This window comes from Chanodichthys erythropterus, chromosome 4 (assembly GCF_024489055.1).
Source record: "Chanodichthys erythropterus isolate Z2021 chromosome 4, ASM2448905v1, whole genome shotgun sequence".
NCBI lineage: Eukaryota > Metazoa > Chordata > Actinopteri > Cypriniformes > Xenocyprididae > Chanodichthys > Chanodichthys erythropterus.
In genome coordinates this window covers 4,188,233-4,207,489 of record NC_090224.1, presented here as the reverse complement: position 1 = coordinate 4,207,489, position 19,257 = coordinate 4,188,233, and the positions used below count along the sequence as shown (strand labels likewise).

Genomic DNA, 19,257 nt, shown 5'->3' with positions numbered 1-19,257 from the left:
CTTTATCACAAAAAATAAGACAAAAGACAAGGTAGAATACAAAACATAAGAGATGGACAAGTAGACACGAGAAAAAAAAAGATTGGGAAAGCAAAATGACATACATGATCCTCCCATGCTTTCTTCTCTCTCTCATATGCTTCTCTTCTCTTCTTCTCCAGTTGTTCTTTGAGAACAGCAGCACGAGCCTTTGACTGGGCCTTACACAAAATGTGTTATTTTAAATTGTAATAATATTTTACAACAAAACTGTTTTACTGTATTTTTGATCAAATAAATTCAGCCTTGGTGAGCAAAAGAGACTTCTTTCAAAATCTTTTTTTTTTTTTTTTATTAAATCCTACTACCGACCAATCTTTTGAACGGTAGAGTATGTAATTCAGTTTTTCAGTTCAAATTATTTTGCTGATAATATAATTTGAAAAAAATATATATTCAATTAAAATATAACCTTCAAAGCCTCAATCTTCTTCCTCCTGAGCACTGCCTCTTCACATGATTCCAGACTGTCTGAGTCACTGTCATACTGAGAGAGATGATCCGAAAAAAAAAAAAAAAAAAAATGCTGAATAAACAGAATCTAGAAATATTTAATAATGTATAAAAACACTGAAACTGATGGGAATATATAATATTAAACATTAATATGGGTATCAGAAAAATTAAACAACCAAATAATGATACAACTGACAATATTGTCAGCAATAAATTTACAGTTGAAAGAATTGTCAAACAGGGTGTATGTGTGTATATGTGGGTGTATGTACCTTTTCTCCTCTGAGGCGGGCTTTGATCTGCTGACGTTCATTAAAGTTCTGTAGTCTGATCTGTCGTAATCTTGTCAAGTATTCCTGAGAAACACAAAGATTGCATATCATCTATCTCTTTGTTCTTTTCCCATTGTCTCCTTCCAACAAATACGTACAAACATGAATATGGACAAGACACATACTGTACAGGAATTGGTAAAATATAATTGGTGGAATATGCTGGAAAATAAAAACAACATTAAACATCCAAGCTGTAATGTGGGAACAGCAAACTCAAGAAATACAAGAGGTGAGCAGTTACAGCAGAAATCAAATACATTGAATCCATTGATGAGGACCATAAAAAGCAGCAGTTAGATGGTCTTCAGCTGCAATCCTGAAGTTACATTCAAACCTCTTCAAAAGTGGTAAAAATAATGAAGGATCCAAAACAAGGGTAAGCAGAATAACGTCCTCAAATGGAAAAAATGGACAAAAAACAAATGGGTAATTCTGAAGGAATGTGGACAAAATGAAATGATGAATTGGAGGATTTTCAGTCAGTGTGGGTCACGTTCGCATACACAAACAGACAGGGACTGGACAAAAGATGCTGGTGAGCAGCTGCAGCAACTTCAGGTGGACACATACAACTTAAAAAAAAAAAAGGAACCAAGCAATGAGGGGTTCAAGTGATGTGATGAGTGAGGATCGTTGTTTGGTCCCAGACAGGACTCCTACCTCCTCCTCTTTGTTCACTTGTGGTCTCCTGCATCGGGAGGAGTTTGTCCAGCTTGCAAAGATGGCAGCCAGGTTTTGTCGAGCCCCCTATTCACCCATTGGTTAAACCGATATTACAAAAGCCACATAATTTAATGTAATATCAATCCCATCACTGACTTCAACACCCAAACACTCTGAAGTAATCATGATCTTCAAAATTTCATTTCCCAAGACAATGCCACTAAACTAAGGGTTAAAGAGATATCTCAGGTTCATTACATCAATAAAAAACAACTTTGGCTTTAAAGAAAAATTGTCAGTTTTTTTTTTTTTTTTAAACAGAGCAGAAATTGAAAAACTCATATATCATTCTTTTTGAGGTAGGAATATGTAAGTGGATGAACATCTGGTTATGTGTAAGCAATGTAATACCTGTGCCACTTTCTGGTCTCTGCGCATGTATTATGCAAAAGCCACTGGGTTTACCAGCATTACCTGGTTAAATATAAATTTACACAGAGCTGCTAAGCAATTTCAACACTATTCTTTGTTAACTTGTACAAATGTTTAAGTCTCATTGCTATACTTTTGAAACCATGTGTATTTCGATGTTTATAGCCTGGCATTATGTATTTACATTGGCAGTTACAAGTCATTTACAATTTTTGCGATCTAATAGAAGGATTGATGGACAATTTCTTTCATATAGTGATGTATATCAAAGTGAAATGGATTATCGAAAGGAGTAGGGTGGGAACTTGGTTCTATCAATCACGTGTTGATTGGATGGATCTGAATGCGGACTTGCAGTCCATTTAAAAAAACGGGGCGGGTATAAGCAGACTAAGGCCCCGAATACACTAGTGCTTTTTAATTTTAAAACAGCGTTTTTTCAGAAACAATCTCACATGAATCTATAATACATGACCGAAAACCATGTCACATGACCATTCATGCACACTGGGCATACAAGTATAAGTTTAAACAGTTGCCTCTTGCCCATGTAGGTAGCTGCAGTATTAAGAAAAATGTAGAGTTGGCTGCTAAAAATGACAACAAAAAGCCAGCAAAGATTGCAGTTCAGTCTCCATGTTATCGGTTACATGGTCATCAAGGATACACAGAGCGAACGTGTGGCAGCCACGCCATCGTTTTCAAAAGTCTCAGTTTTAGTCTGTTTATACTGAAATGCAACCCGGCATCTTCAAACTAAAACTCTGCAGTGTTTTCGAAAGTCTCCGTTTTCGAAGGTTGAAAACACTGGAGAAGTGAAAACGACAGGAGTAACCATAGCAAAAGTTATGCATTTTAAAACAAAAATGCACTAGTGTAAAACAGGGCCTAAATGATTGGTGAAGCATCACGTCATCAGAGAGAAGTCTGTTTTTTTTTTTTTAACAATACCCTCATATCACCAATCGATACTTATCACGATATTGAACTCACGATACAATATCATTGTGATACTCCAAGACATATGGTAAAGAGATAAGAAAAAATGAACTGTTGATTAAAATGCTAAATTTGCTATTACTTTGGGGGTGGAAATGAATAGGCTTGGACTTGGTGCTGGTAACCCAATGCACAGGACAATAGTGACACCAGAATAAAAATATTCATGACTCAAACGCTGAAAAACTGCGTTATTTTTGCATTCTGTCACTGACTAGATACATTTAAAATAATGTAAGCCACTTTTTACTGGTAACATAAGACATTTGGCTTTATCAGGACCAAATATTCCCCCATTGAATTAATATACATTACAGTGCTCAGCGTAAATGAGTACACACTCTTTGTACACACTCACACAATATCTCAATGAACACAAAAAAAATGTCCAGACTAACTTTAATATAACATCTGTTTAACTTAGAACATGAAAGTAAGGTAAATAATATAACTTCGATTACACATTTTTCAGTTTTACTCAAATTAGGGTGATGCAAAAATGAGTCCACCCTACAACAAAAACTACTACATCTAGTACTTTGTATGGCCTCCATGATTTTTAATGACAGCACCAAGTCTTCTATGGAATGAACAAGTTGGCGACATTTTGCAACATCTACCTTTTCCATTTTTCAAGAATGTCCTCTTTCAGAGACTGCATGCTGGATAGAGAATGATGCTCAACTTGTCTCTTCAGAATTCCCCATAGGTGTTAGATTGGGTTCAGATCAGGAGCCACTGAATCACTTTCACCCTGTTCTTCTTCAGAAATGCAACAGTGGCCTTAGATGTGTGTTTAGGGTCATTGTCATGTTGGAAAAGTGCACGATGACCAAGGGCCCGGAGTGATGGTAACAATTTCTCTTTCAGTAAAGAGCAGTACATCTGTGAATTCATGATGCCATCAATGAAATGCAGCTCCCCGACACCAGCAGCACTCATGCAGCCCCACATAAGGACACTGCCACCACCATGATTCACTGTAGGCACCATGCATTTTTCTTTGTATTCCTCACCTTTGCGACACCATTAGTTTTAAAGCCATCAGTTCCAAAAACATTTATCTTGTTCTCATCACTCCAGAGTATAGAGTCACAGTAGTCTTCATCTTTGTCAGAATGGGCCCTGGCAAACTCTAGGCAGGCTTTTTTTTGCCTGGGCTTTAGGAGAGGCTTCTTTCGTGGACTGCACCAATGCATGCCATTCCTCTGCAGTGTACGCCGTATTGTGTTACAGGAAATAGTCACCCCAGTTTGGCTTTCTACTTCTTTAGGTAACTGCATGCCGATTTTCTTCAGCCCTTCTCATCAGAAGACGCTCCTGTCGAGTTGTTAACTTCCGTGGATGACCTGGACGTCTCTGTGAGATGGTTGCAGTTCCATCTTTTTCAAATTGTTGTACCACTTTTGATACAGTATTCTGACTGATAAGTAAAGCTTTGCTGATCTTCCTGTAGCCTTCACCTTTCTGGTGTAAAGAAATAATTTTCTTTCTTCTCTCTTGTGATATTTCTCTTCCATGTTGTGCCATTGCTGACAGCATGAAATGGGAAGGGATTTTAAAAGTGCTAAAGAGGATGTTTTGTTTTATACATTTTTGCAATATTACTTGAAACTGTCTTTACTAACTGATAAAAGACTATTTATTAGGTGCACTGAAAGTAATAATATTAATATACATCATCTGCGCACGAGGTAGGGCCTTAAAAACATCAGCCAATCGTTTACGCAATCATCGCATAAACGATTGGCCCTCTGGCTTGTCAATCACTGCCGTGACATTCCTTGTGAGAGACGAGCGTGGCTGCGCTCTCCAGTAACTTTCCACACTCCACAGGTGCTGCATGCAATGTTTTTGTCAGGAGACAGGAGTAACAACTGCAGATTATGAGTTACCTGCGATGAGTCCGACATAATGAATCCAAAAAACACGACACAGCGAATGCCGGTGGTAAACACTCGTGTTCCAATACTCATGCACGAGTTTTGGGAGGCGTTCCTTTAAAATGAGCTGTGAAGGAGGGGGGCTGTTCTTACGCATGCGCTCATTTAAAAAACTCAGTAACAGTCTTTGGTTTCTCAGCTGACTAAAAAATCCTCTCTATCACCTTTAACACCCTTTTATAGTCAACTGTCTGCTGGACACCTGTGTAATAAATAATTAGACTCACCTGTGGTTGAATTCTTGTTTAATTAGACATTTGTAGTCTAAAATTTAGCTCTGCTCCAGAGACTTTCAGTGGGGTGTACTCATTTTTGGGTAAAACTGAAAATTTTGTTCTGTAAATTATATTATTAACCTTACTTTCATGTTATAAGTTAAACAGATGTTATATAAAAATTAGTCTTGTCAACATTTTGGAAATTGTTTTTGTGTTCATTGAGATATTGTTTAAAATGTTACTTTTCAAAGGGGGTGTACTCATTTACACTGAGCACTATATATATATATATATATATATATATATATATATACATATATATATATATATATATATATATATATATATATATATATATATATATATATATATTCGACATTATACATATTAGTTTAATGCACTGTAGTACTGACACTAAAACTCTGTAAACCTGAATTTTTCCCTTGCACAATAATTTTCATTTATGGTGTACTATACACAATGCATATTGTCACTATCTATGATACGATATTGTAGCATTTTTGTATTGCGATATATTGAGGCACAATATATTGTTACACCCCTAATATTAGGTTATGGCATTTTGATTAAAAACTGTGAAGTAAAAAAAAACAAAAACAAATTTACACATTAATGAATCGTTCACAATAAGTTCAATAAGATGCATTTAGAAAATAGATAGGGTGAATATCAATTTCAAGCCAACTTTAAAACTGAGGGACGAGTCAAAATTGTTTCAGTGGAAATTGACATTCTGTCACAAACAGTGTTGATAAAGTACTGAACCTAGATCATTCCTTTAACCAGAAGAGGCTGAGGTAAAAGACTCGTACCAGCTGTCCTTCTGCACGGACTTTATTCAGCATGGCTTCTCTTTTCCGCTGTAGAAACTCTTCCACCTGCTTATGCCTCTCTGCCGCAAGCTGACCTCGAAACCTAGAGACAACAAGATAAAAGTAGTGATTTCATCTAGGGATGGGCGATATCTTATCGTTTGCGATATACCGTTGAAAATTCTCCTCACGATAATAACGATAAGTGTAGTTGATGACGTAGTTTCGTGCACGATCGATTCACTGTTCACGTGCGGAGTGAAAACAAGCATGGCCGAACGCGGATGTGAGGCTGAGGACGAGCTTGTTGTAAAGCTAGGAGCTACCTCCACAATTTGGAATTCGTTTGGTTACAGAAAATCAGATGTGGAGCAAACTACCGTAATCACTAAACAAATGTTCAATGCAAGAGCCGTAAGCTCTATGAGCAGTCATTTACGCCGTCATCACCCGGGTGTTGATTGCGCGTGAGCGCAGGTGAGACCCGGACATGATCTCAGGTTGCTATCTGTGTTTAAACTAAACTCATTTAATCCTTACCAATTTAAACATTCAACCGTAAGATGCAAAAGTCGTGCGCACTGGGAGGAGATCTGTGTGTACTCATCCGAAGCACGTACACGGAGAGCTGCGTCACAGCTGTATTTTGTAAACTATCTGAAGACATAGTTAAGATCGTTACTTTTTGATACAGTTTTTGCACTATTTTTACAATTTGTTCCATGGGTCAAGAGTGTTGAAAATTTAACTACCTAATTGGTGGTAGCACATACATTTGTGTGTAATTGACTTTCACACTGTACTTCTTTACTTTATCGGGTTACTTTAACATGTTTGTTACTTTATCAGGATTTATATGCAGTTGTACTCTGTTGTAATTTGTAATACAGAATCTGTTTACATTTTAAACTTGTAATTGATTTTAATTATTATTGTGTAATTGTTGTTGTGTGATGTTTTTCAGCACAGTCACTGGAACACAACTTAAACATAACAATCTGCTATTTTACAAAAGAAAATCATTTATAATAATAAAATAAAGGCCATATCACCCATCCCTAATTTCAACTCTATTTGACAGATGCGAAGGCAAGCTGAATATCTGACAGACATCACTGATGAGAAGCAACTGACCTATTGGCATAGTCGTTCTTGGAAATCTGCTCATTGTGGAAACTTGCTTTACGTGGTTCTTTTCTGACAACATCCTTAACAGGAATGCCAGCATGACCATTCAGTGTCCCTGAGTCTGTAGCAGTCCTTTAATGACATAATGAATATTGTTGCACATTAAATTAATCCTTCAAAGAGAGAAAAAAAAATTACAAAAACAGTATCGTTCATCTCATTCACCTGCCATTGTCTCCTGAAGACTTGGCTCCTTCTCCAGCACCATCTTTAGGTGTAGGCTTGGATGTTTTTTCAGCTGCTGGGTGGATGTGGTCATATGGTGCTCTGCTTGGAGCTAAAGAAGGAGCAGGAACAGGAGTCGGAATAGGGGTGGGGCCAAAGTGATAAGGTGATGCATGGGTGGGACCCGGCACAGGTGAGGGGCCTATTCCAGGGGAATGTGGTGCTCCAATGCCTCCACCTCCAAAAAACTGTGCATAAAAAGCATAGAAAGAAACAGCAAGAGTGACAACTATATTTGCAGCTTTTATCGACTGATCCATGGCAGACAAGGAAGACCATTGTACCTTCCGCTCAGGACTGCTGCCTCCACTAGAACTGAGCACATGTCTCCAGCCCTGCTCCCGTGCCCGGTTGATTCGGTTCAACTGAGATGAAAAAGGTCAAAGTTTTAACACAAACAAATCAAACCAACATCAATTTATTTTAAATAACCATTTGGCCAGTGATCATTTCACCTTTTCCCTCTCAAATCTCTTCATCTGAGCAGCCTTCAATAACAACATCTACAGAGAGAAACACAATTACTGAGGGTCACTAACTCAATCAAGAGGCTTTTAAATGTCTTTCTACCCAAGAGACATATTACAAATAGCATCCATCCATCTAACAAAACCAGAGCAGCCATCTGCTGAACTTGATGAACTAAATCAGTAATGCTACAGTTCCAAAACTTACAATGTTAACTTTTTTAACATCCAAATAGCGTTTAGAGTTTAAGAAACATTTGACATGAGTTATTTTAAATCAATATATCAATATATCAATATATCAATATATATATATATATATATATATATATATATATATATATATATATATATATATATATATATATATATATATATATATATATATTATATACACACACACACACTATCTTTCAAAAGTTTGGGTTTGATAAAATCTTTTGTTTTTGAAATAAGCCTCTTATGCGTACCACAGCTGCATTTAATCAAAAATTAATAACAGTAATAAAAGTATTATTGTAAAATATATTATTTAAAATAATGGCTTTCAATTTTGATATATTTTGAAATGTAATTTGTTTGATGGCAACTTGATTTTCTTTTTAAGGATTCTTAAATACAATTAAAATTCCCTTATTAAAAATCCCTTAACAATGTAAAAGACATCACTTTTACATACAGTACAGTAAAAAACATGTGGCATGACATCATGCCATGATATCATTAAAGGCTCACCTGTTCTCTTTGTTTTCTTTCCCTCTCCATCATCTCCATTCGTTTCTTCCTAACTCCTTCCTGAAACAGAACATGATCAAGAAGCTTTTAGACATGAGTCAAACACCACAAACAGTATGAGATATTTATTTTTCCATGACTTATTTGCAATAGTGATGATGCAGCTGTTGTAAATATTTGTTTGTAACTCCATCCATGTGACAAAAGAGAGGCAGGAACAGTCAAATTACCATATATGTAAAAGATACTTCACTTTTACTATTCAAAGAATATTTAAAGAACATTTGTTCCAAAAATTGATCATTTGTTGAACATTTATTAACTGTTTAGCACACCTTGGGTCTAAACACATTTACAGTATGAAAACTGTATTGGTGAAGAAATTAATAAAGTAAGGGATGGAAAGGAAACAGAAATGTAGATGCCCACCATATGGATGACGGCACTTGGAGAGAAGCAGGAGGACACCAACAAAAAGGGAGAAAGAGGGGAAAAAGATAAAAAAAAAAAATAGTGTTTCAAATAAGATAAAAACATCAGAATGTGTTTGTTTAGAATATTAGATTGTAAAAATACAGCAATAGGGGATAACTAAACCTAAATCAAATCCTTCTCATTTTATTTAAATCATTACAAATATTCATTTAGCTGACAATTTCATCCAAAGCAACTATAAAGCATACACTGCTGGACCAACCCATGGCCACAGGAACTAGGGGTGCTGCAGCACCTCCTGCTGACAGTTGTTTAAATGCACTGGAATTTAAAGGTGCCCTAGAATGTTCTTTCACAAGATGTAATATAAGTCTAAGGTGTCCCCTGAATGTGTCTGTGAAGTTTCAGCTCAAAATACCCCATAGATTTTTTTTAATTAATTTGTTTAACTGCCTATTTTGAGGCATCATTAACTATGTACCGATTCAGATTGCGGCCCCTTTAAATCTTGCGATCCCTGCCCCCCGAGCTCTCGACTATAAAACAGTGCATAAACAAAGTTCACACAGCTAATATAACCCCCAAATGGATCTTTACAAGATGTTCGTCATGCATGCTGCATGCATGCTTCGGATCATGTGAGTATAGTATTTATTTGGATGTTTACATCTTGATTTGATTCTGAATGAGTTTGATAGTGCTCCGTGGCTAAAGCTAACATTACACACTGTTGGAGAGATTTATAAAGAATGAAGTTGTGTTTATGAATTATACAGACTGCAAGTGTTTAAAAATGAAAATAGCGACGACTCTTGTCTTCGTGAATACAGTAATAAACAATGGTAACTTTAACCACATTTAACAGTATATTAGCAACATGCTAACGAAACATTTAGAAAGACAGTTTACAAATATCACTTAAAATATAATGATATCATGGATAATGTCAGTTATTATTGCTCCATCTGCCATTTTTCGCTATTGTTCTTGCTTGCTTACCTAGTCTGATGATTCAGCTGTGCACAGATCCAGACGTTAATACCGGCTGCCCTTGTGTAATGCCTTGAACATGAGCTGGCATATGCAAATATTGGGGGCGTACATATTAATGATCCCGACTGTTACTTAACAGTCGGTGTTATGTTGAGATTCGCCTGTTCTTCGGAGGTCTTTTAAACAAATGAGATTTATATAAGAAGGAGGAAGCAATGGAGTTTGAAACTCAATGTATGTCTTTTCCATGTACTGAACTCTTGTTATTCAACTATGCCAAGGTAAATTCAATTTTTGATTCTAGGGCTCCTTTAAGATGGCATGACTTGAATTAAAGTTTTATTTTTCAGCATGTTTTTAATTTTCCACCTTTATTCATAAATTTACTCTAAAGATTATTTCATTTTTATATTTTGTCAAATGTGGTTTGTGATTTTGAGAAATGTATTTCCAAAGCCATTTATTTAATCATGAGTTCTAAAAGTTCTCATATAATTATAATATAAGTGTCCTCATTCATTTGTATGTAAATCCACATATTTTGTATGTTTATCTGTTAGTGCTCTTTGGGCTGTTTAATATCAGGATTTTGTTCAAAATCCCCCATCGCGGCCCTGCTCCACAACATCAAGTCCCACAACTCGCACCCCCCTGATATTCCCGTGGCTATGGACCAACCTGTGGATAACTGCTCAAAGGCAGAATACTGATAATTGACGTATTTCCCCTTGCAGGATTTAAACTTACAACCTTTGAGTTACCAGCTCAGATCTTTAACCAGTGGAGTAGACTAATAAATCTGACTTATTCAGGGTAAGGGTAAAACTGTCTAAGGCTTATAGGGAAAAAATATATTTTGCTAAAGGACAGAGTGTACATGTACAGGGCTAGGTGTGTTAATAAGGAGGATCGAGGCTGGATGTTAGTACAAAGGGCTGTAGATAGGGGGCGCTCTCTGATGTACCTCATGCTTCCTCCTCTCCTCCTCCACTCGACTCACTCTTCTCTGAGCTGCTGCAGGAGGGGGAGCCTGGACAACACATGACACCGGGGGCGAGGATCAATAGGTCTCTCACTCTCATAAATAGCACACAGCGGGACAACATCAACAAATGTCTGAATGATACACAATGATCCTAAATGCCCCTCCTAATATTCAGACATACTGGGTGGTAATGCATGGGCAAAACATGGGAGTGGATTAGCCAATGAAATATTTCCCATGGCTCTTACCTGCTTGAGTTTGATTGGTTTCATTGCTGCATCTGGGACCTTCCTGACAGCTTCAGATGGTCTCCGGACTGTTAAAGGCACTCCATATTTTGCTGCTGGCTTGGTGATTTTCTGAGCTGGGGAAATGGGGATGGGGCCTGGGGCAGGGCGTTTAGCTGGGGAGTGAAGAGAAAGAAAATATCAGTATTTGGTTTTTTGGTATTTGGAGATCAAGATAATGATTTAACAATATACACATCTCAATAAGTCATTACTGCTCAATGATTAATCATTAAAAGGTGCAGTAAGTAATTTCCAAGAATCATTCAACACTGTTGATTTTTATTTATTTATTTTTTTTAAATCAACCCAAACAAAAACACCCCTCCCTTCATTGCTCTGCCCCCAAAATGCAAGAGTGGATATCTCTTTATCATAGCAGAATGGGAAGCAAATTAAACTTTTCCGAAAAATAAAGCAAAAATGACGAATGAATGACAAGGAAGAACAAAAAATTAACATACAGTACATAAGTATATACAAGCAAGTCGCCAGCAGCACACACTCGAAACCATGTTACTCACGCATGTAGCAGAAACGTCGCAACCTCTGAGTTAGTTTTCAGGCTTTCCAGCTTAGGTCTCTACAGAGTTGAAAATCTTTTCTAATATTAACACGGTTTCTAAAGCTCTTGCCTGATCATAACCCTTCCAAACCTGTCCCTGAAAACATAACTCATAAATAAATCTTTCTTTTCTTCAAAATTTAAGATAATTGTGGCGAGCAGGGCGGGCGAGAGCCGTGAGGGAACGGCGCGAGGCCAGTGACTTGAGAGATAATGAGCTTCACCTGCGAGGCGCACAGGCCTTGAGTCTCTCACGGAGGAGCTCCGGAAGCATAAAAGGTGGAGCGACGACAGTAAAGGATGAGAGAGAACTATATTTTATGTTTTATTATGTTCGTGTGGCCGGCAGATGTCCGCGAGGGTATTACTTTAGTTTTGTTCTTTGTTTATTTTATTAAAGATTATTGTTTGAATGTTCGTCGGTTCCCGCCTCCTTCTTCCCGTATCTACGAACTGTGTTACAATAATATTTAGAACCAACTCAAACCTCACATACACAAAAGATACATTTATTTATTATTCTGATATAATCAACATTTTCCTGAAGGATCATGTGACACTAAACCCTTAGTCATGCCTGCTAAAAATTCAGCTTTGCCATCACAGGAATAAATCTTAAAATATTTTCAAATAGAAAACAAGTATATTAAATTTTGATTATAATACATATAAATAATTACAATAGGTGATCTGGGAAATGCCAGCATTGAAAGCATACAATCCAACCCCCCATGCAAATCGCTGTCCAAAGCCACGCCTCCTCCAAAACACATGAATGCACACACACAGCTGCTCTTGGCAAAGCGTCACAAGAGACGGCATTAAACTACCTATTTACATTTTTTGGTCCTACGCCTTCCACAGACGATATACTCTATTTATAAAAACAGAGTAACATAGTGATTGCTATCAGGATATGAGGAGACTTTCAACCAGTATAACAAAAAATGTTTCTGTAGAGAATCACCTATTGCACCTTTAACAACATTAGACAGATTGTAACATTGAATTAATGTGCATATGCCACCTGAATCTGGTGGATATTTTGAGTGACAATCTTTTCTGCAAACTTGAACACAATGATTAGTTATTAATGAATGTGTTTACCTGGTGCTCCCTGGGCCACACTCATTTTAGGCTGATTAAGGTGAAGTGAGTGGCTGAATTCCTGAGCAATAAGCTGCAACATACAAAGGGACATAATAAGTCAAACAAATTCTGCAATACATGCTGAAGTGGGTCTGGAAATAGACCTGAGTGTTATATAACATCTGAGTTATATCTGAGTCACAATGCACAGACTGACTTATGTGATTCATCACACTGATAATCAAGTCGGTTTGTGTGCATGTGTCACCTGAGGGCTGAGAAACTTGTGAATCCTGCGAGCAAGAAAAGGCTTGCCCAAAATGGCTGAGACGGAGGGTCTCTCCCGAGGGTTGCGCTTGAACAGCTGGGCCAGGAGAGAGCGCAAATCTTGGGAGTAATGCACGGAAACGGACGGGTACGAACCACGGATGATTTTCAGCACCAGGTTCTTCATATTTCCGGCCTCAAACTGAGTGAAAGACATTATATGATTGGCACTACTATCAAAATAAAACGATAATACCATATTAATTCAAGTCATAAATCACAGAAACCTACAATTATATCAAAGAATACAGGAAAAAAAGACTTTGAAATTAATCAACAGTGGAATTTCTCTTCAGCTGGAAAGAGTCACTCTACACTCTCCACTATAAAATATTAGTCTCCTCAGAATATTCATAGTATAAATAATGAAAGAAGGTAAGTGAGAAAGGAAGAGGGAGAGAAAGACGAGACCTACATTCTGAGACAGCTTATACAGATATGATAGGACTGGTTCCGTTTTATCATTCACATCAAAAAATAAGCACAAAATCTCTCACACACACAGAAGCTACTATTGAGAACATGAGGTACTTACTGCATGCTTAAGCGTGCACATTTCATATAGGACACATCCCAGGGCCCAGATATCACTAGGGTAGGACCCGACAGAACAGAGAAAAAAGAGAGAAGACAAAAAAAAAAGAAAGCAGACAAACAGGGAAAAAGGAGGACAAATGGGTAAATTTTGGGGTAGCACATGTGGATTATTCTCACGAGTGCATGCAAACATATACAATATACACAAACAGCATATAAAATCCCCTAAAGAGATCTTGAATATCAACCAATATGGCTTTGTACAAAATCTTTTTTTTTTTTTTTTTGCAAAGAACCATATGAAATCTGATGTTTACAATCCACATCCATTTGAAATACAATTAATGCATCTCAGTCTGAATTATCATATATTGTATCATTCAGGATGTGATGAAACCGAAAAGATCAGAATAAAAAGAACTCTGTGCACTGGGAACAAAGTCTTTTAAAGGTGGAGTAAGTATTTTTTTCAAAAGCACTGTTTGAAAGTTAGTCGGAACGACACCAACAACAAACGTGTAACCAATCAGCTACCGCACGCATTATGATAAATCTATAAAAAAAAATATTTGACTCTTTTTCTTTTCTTAGAATGGCTTAACTTAAAGTGCTGTAAAAAAAAAAATTGGAAAAAAAAAATATTATTTTAAGGTACTTTATGATACGTTGCCATATGGCAACAACGTACAATAGTGGAAAAACTTAGAATAAGTGTATATAGTTCATATTTTTCCTCAGAAATGTTGTTTGTATTGAATCAATTAGTGCTATTATCAATTTTAGCAGTAATTATAAACAATACCTTATACTTATTTTCCAACATCTTGTGTTTTTCCATTCTCTTTTGCTGAATAATGCTTTATATTCTTTAAATTTCACCTTTTTTCTGTATGAAACTTCAAAAAGCATTTTTTTTCCCCAAAGGTGAGACACATGTAGACATCACATTTGGTGCTCTTCACACTTACAATACACTTACAGCCACTTGCACCTGCCTTTTTGAGACACCATGGTAGGAAAGTGGTTGGTCTGGGCCAGTATACATGGCTGTGATGGCAGATCTCTGATGTTGATTTAATCCATAAAACAAATGCCACGGCAGTCCTTAACATACGACTAATCAACATTATATCACTAGCATTAATGTTTTTATTGTTATAGCTTAACAGACTGCAGCTGATCTTTGCTAGCTATCTAACCTATTATAATATTGCCATTCCATTATTGCGCAGTGTTGCCATATGGCAACACAGACATTTTATCGATTTACCAAAAACTAATTTCATAAAAACATTTTTGAGTGGTGAATATGTCATCATACCTTACCTGAGATGATGTTAACATTTTTTTTGTGAATGTGACATGGGCAGGTCCTTGTTTGTTACTGACGTTTTAGTTTGCTTTCAGCAACTACCGACAAGAGATGGCAGTCTGTCAGATATCGCGTCACAGAAAAAAAATTGCATATCATGTGACTTAACCAAAGCACATCATTGGCTAAATTAAGGTTTTCTCTTACCAATAAAAAAAACTAGAATGTTCTCTTAAAGAGACGGTGGCAAGGAAATGAACATAAAGAGTATGTTGCCATATGGCAACACTATGCGGTAGAGGGTTAAGGGGCGTATGATGGTCAAGGAGACAAAGCGAGCAAGAGGGAGATTTGACAAAAAGAATAGAAAAAACACTGCAGAACGAGAGATGATGAGACAATACATAAAGCTCAAAAGAATATCACTGGATTGAAGGGTTATGACTGGGCAAGATCTTTAGGATCCGCGTTAATATTAGAAAAGCTTTCCAGCGCTGGAGAGAGCTAAACGGGAAAACCTGAAAACAGATGCGGAGGCTGCTTTGATTCCGCTTCACATGTGAGTAACACTGGGGTTGAGTGTCATGACTGTCTGGAGCTGCTGTGCTGTTGGTGACTAACAACAAACTCTTGTTTGTATTTACTCTTGTGTACTGCATTCATTCGTTCATCATCTGCGTTTTATTTTACGTGAAGCATTTTGTTGCGCGTCAGCTGTGATAAACAGACATACACTCTCGCATTACGTGTGTAACAGAGGCCAGCTAGTGAGAGTTGTTCAGGTAAACCACTGCACACTGACGGCCGTTAGAGAATGTGGTGTTTAGCGTCATTGTTAGTGCACTCATCTCGCCTGCCAGTAGCGATTGGGCTGGAGTTCGAGACCAACTCTGAGCAGGGTGGTTAGGATTGGAGAGTTTTGGAGGCGGAGCAATGAAGAGAGGTGTGGGTTTGTTTGGGTTGATTTCAAATAACAACAATGTCCAACAGCGTTTTTCAAAATCTACTTATCCCACCTTTAAACCTATAAAATTTCTAATACTAAAATGTGCTGCGGGCTTCTGCAGCACATCAGCTTATAAACAAACTTGTTAAACACTGATTTTAGTGTCCTCCATGTTAACATCCATATGACAGCGTGCTGAGCACAGTCTTGTTATTATTCTTTTATGCATGTGGGTCCGTTTGGGACAATAATCACTCAAATCTGACATTAGACACATTTAAAAAAAAAAAATTTAATATGAGAAATAAATCAGAATTGAGCACCAAGGCCTGCCGTGTGAACATAGCCTAACACAGTTGGTGTTCATCAATAGTGGCTAAGACTATTCAGACTGATCGCATTACAAACAGTCCAGGAACAAATGACATGGGATCAATATGTAGCTACTGGGATCAGAGAAACTCGTATAAGCTAACATCACCTCTTTAATGATTCAGCAAACTGTGAAAGAGTCACTGGGCATTCTGTAACTACTGTACTGCCCATCTATACCCCACTGGCTCATAACAGGAAGTACTTTACCTCTTGTTGTTGTATGGTTTATTTTCACATATCTCTGGTGACAAGTAGTAAGGTGTGCCGATACATGTCCTCGCCAACTCCACAGTGCTGCACACACAACCACAGTATCCATGAAGGTCATTCTCACCACATTCATTGTGGTGTTTTGAAATGAAAAATATCTTGCCTGTTCAAAACTCTAGCGATTCCAAAGTCACCCAGCTGTACGGTACCATCTTTGGTCAGAAAAATATTCTTGATAGAAAACAAAAGCAGAAATCAAGTATTGGCATTTACGTAAATGAAGTATAAGGATATTGTACATTATAATGTACTTCCATAAAAATGTTGGTACTAAACGTGTGTTTGTGTGTGAGAGAGAGAGGAAGGGAGAGAGAGAGAAACAGGTGTACCTGTGACTTGATGTCTCTGTGTAGGATTTTGCGGTCATGTACATGTTTCAGAGCTAGGCAGATCTGCACAAACCAGTCAAGAATCTTCCAGAAAACAACAAACAGGAATCAGTACCTTGATGATAACACTGCGAGAATAATCTGTGGGTTAAAATTGATGACTTTTGCTAACCTGCAATGAACCTAGTAAGTAAGAATACCCTTTTCTGCTATGATTAAATAAATTCAAAATGTACGCTATTATTTGGTGTTTTATTTAAAGGTGTACTCAATTTTTATTTACAGTATGACATTGTAGCTTTGATAATTTGCTGTCTGTTGTTGGGTGCCGAGCTTAACTTGATGTCTTTAAAGGGATAGTTCACCCAAAAATGAAAATTTGATGTTTATATGCTTACCCCCAGGGCATCCAAGATGTAGATGACTTTTTTTCTTCAGTCGAACGCAAATTATGATTTTTAACTGCAACCGCTGCCGTCTGTCAGTCAAATAATAGCAGTGATTGGGAACTTGAACAATAAGAGTCGAAAAAATTTCCATAGACAAATCCAAATCAAACCCTGCGGCTCATGACGGCACAATGATGTCCTAAGACACGAAACGATCGGTTTGTGCGAGAAACCGAACAGTATTTATATAATTTTTTACCTCTAATACACCACTATGTCCAACTTCGTTCAGCTTCTGGCTAGTGAGGTCAGATCGCGCTCTGACAACGGAAGTGATGTCTCGCGCTCATTGAAGTATATGGGCGAGACATCACTTCCGTCTTCAGAACGCGTTTTTTGACCTCACTAACAGGAAGCTGAACGAAGTTTGACATAGTGGTGTATTAGAGGTAAAAATTATATAAATAATGTTCGGTTTCTCGCACAAACCGATCGTTTCGTGTCTTAGGACATTAATGTGTCGTCACGAGCCGCAGGTTTTAATTTTGATTTGTCTAAGCAAGTTTTATTTACTGTTATATAGTTGAATTTCCCAATCACTGCTATTATTTGACTGACAGACAGCAGCGGTTGCAGTTAAAAATCATAATTTGCGTTCGACTGAAGAAAAAAAGTCACCTACATCTTGGATGCACTGGGGGTAAGCAGATAAACATCAAATTTTCATTTTTGGGTGAACTATACCTTTAACTTGTTCCTCTTACCTGTTCCTCAGGGAAAAGAGTCCCTCTCTGATTATTGATCTTCTTAAACAGGTCTCCTCCCTCACAGTAGTCCATTACTATGTACAAACAACCACTCTCTGAAAAAAAAAGAGTAAAAATAATGTTCTTCGATGACAAAGTAACAACAATGCTTCAGTTCACAACCTAGGTGGCTTCTTGACATTTAAACAAAGACTACCATTCAAAAGTCTGGGGTCAGTAAGATTTTTTTTTGAGAAATTAATAAATTTATTCAGCAAGGACACATTCAACTGATCAAAAATGATAGTAAATACATTTATAATGTTAAACATTTTTTATTTCAAATAAATGCTGTTCTTTTTAACTTTATAGTCATCAAAGAATCCTGCAAAATCATGAAGCTTTCCACAAAAAACATTAAGCAGCACTGTTTTCAAAATTGATAAGAAAAAAAAAAAGTTTCTTGAGAAGCAAATCAGCATATTAGAATGATTTCTGAAGGATCATGTGACACTGAAGACTGGAATAATGATGCTGACAATTCAGCTTTGCCATCACAGGAATTTTACAATATATGTAAAGAAAAAAAAAAAAGAAAGAAAAGAAAGAAAAGAAAAGAAAAAGAACACAATTTTGTTTAAATTGTAATAATATTTCACAATATTGCTATTTTTACTGTGTTTCTGATTAAAAAAAACCTGGTGAACATAAAAAACTTTTAAAAAAACAACCAACTTTTGGGATGATAATGCATTCTGTACAGTATCTGATGTAATCAGATTTAGATTCTTATGTTTCACTGTAAATTTTAAATGGAATTAAGCAAACATTTTGCCCTCTAATGTTAATACCATTAACATTCATATTGCACCCCAGATGTATGTCATTAATTAGCCTGCCATCCGGATGTCAGAGATACTGCACGAATTCATGAACGGAAACTATCATTACCTAAATGACATCCTCTCCGTAATTTAATTCAAGAGCTTGGAGGAGTCCAGATCATGCAAACTGCCCCAATCTATCAATCAGACACAAACCTTTAGTTTGCGCTGGAACTAATGTTCTCAGATTAATCAAGATCGGTCAACTAAAGACCAAAGACCGAATGTTCACTCAAAGACACCAGTTTGTCATGC

At 36.9% G+C, this 19,257-nt stretch overlaps 1 protein-coding gene across 5 annotated transcripts in view; it reads right to left on the bottom strand.

The window, feature by feature from the left end:
• The window catches only part of nek1 (NIMA-related kinase 1), a 50,011-nt gene that overhangs the window by 29,196 nt on the left and 1,558 nt on the right, over window positions 1-19,257 (bottom strand). For 3 of the 5 annotated variants that reach the window (XM_067382961.1, XM_067382962.1, XM_067382964.1), the window contains 18 exons: window positions 18,137-18,234; window positions 16,984-17,067; window positions 16,758-16,825; window positions 16,592-16,678; window positions 13,750-13,804; window positions 13,156-13,356; window positions 12,906-12,978; window positions 11,195-11,349; window positions 10,926-10,991; window positions 8,534-8,593; window positions 7,787-7,834; window positions 7,616-7,696; window positions 7,272-7,519; window positions 7,053-7,178; window positions 5,919-6,021; window positions 768-851; window positions 452-526; window positions 105-200 (listed from right to left, as the gene is read on the bottom strand). In XM_067382961.1, the coding sequence (XP_067239062.1) occupies window positions 105-200; window positions 452-526; window positions 768-851; window positions 5,919-6,021; window positions 7,053-7,178; window positions 7,272-7,519; window positions 7,616-7,696; window positions 7,787-7,834; window positions 8,534-8,593; window positions 10,926-10,991; window positions 11,195-11,349; window positions 12,906-12,978; window positions 13,156-13,356; window positions 13,750-13,804; window positions 16,592-16,678; window positions 16,758-16,825; window positions 16,984-17,067; window positions 18,137-18,234 (1,808 nt within the window). Of the gene's footprint in view, window positions 1-104; window positions 201-451; window positions 527-767; window positions 852-1,490; window positions 1,578-5,918; window positions 6,022-7,052; window positions 7,179-7,271; window positions 7,520-7,615; window positions 7,697-7,786; window positions 7,835-8,533; window positions 8,594-10,925; window positions 10,992-11,194; window positions 11,350-12,905; window positions 12,979-13,155; window positions 13,357-13,749; window positions 13,805-16,591; window positions 16,679-16,757; window positions 16,826-16,983; window positions 17,068-18,136; window positions 18,235-19,257 lie in introns of all 5 variants that reach the window. The other 2 variants (XM_067382965.1, XM_067382963.1) reach the window with 2 other exon arrangements.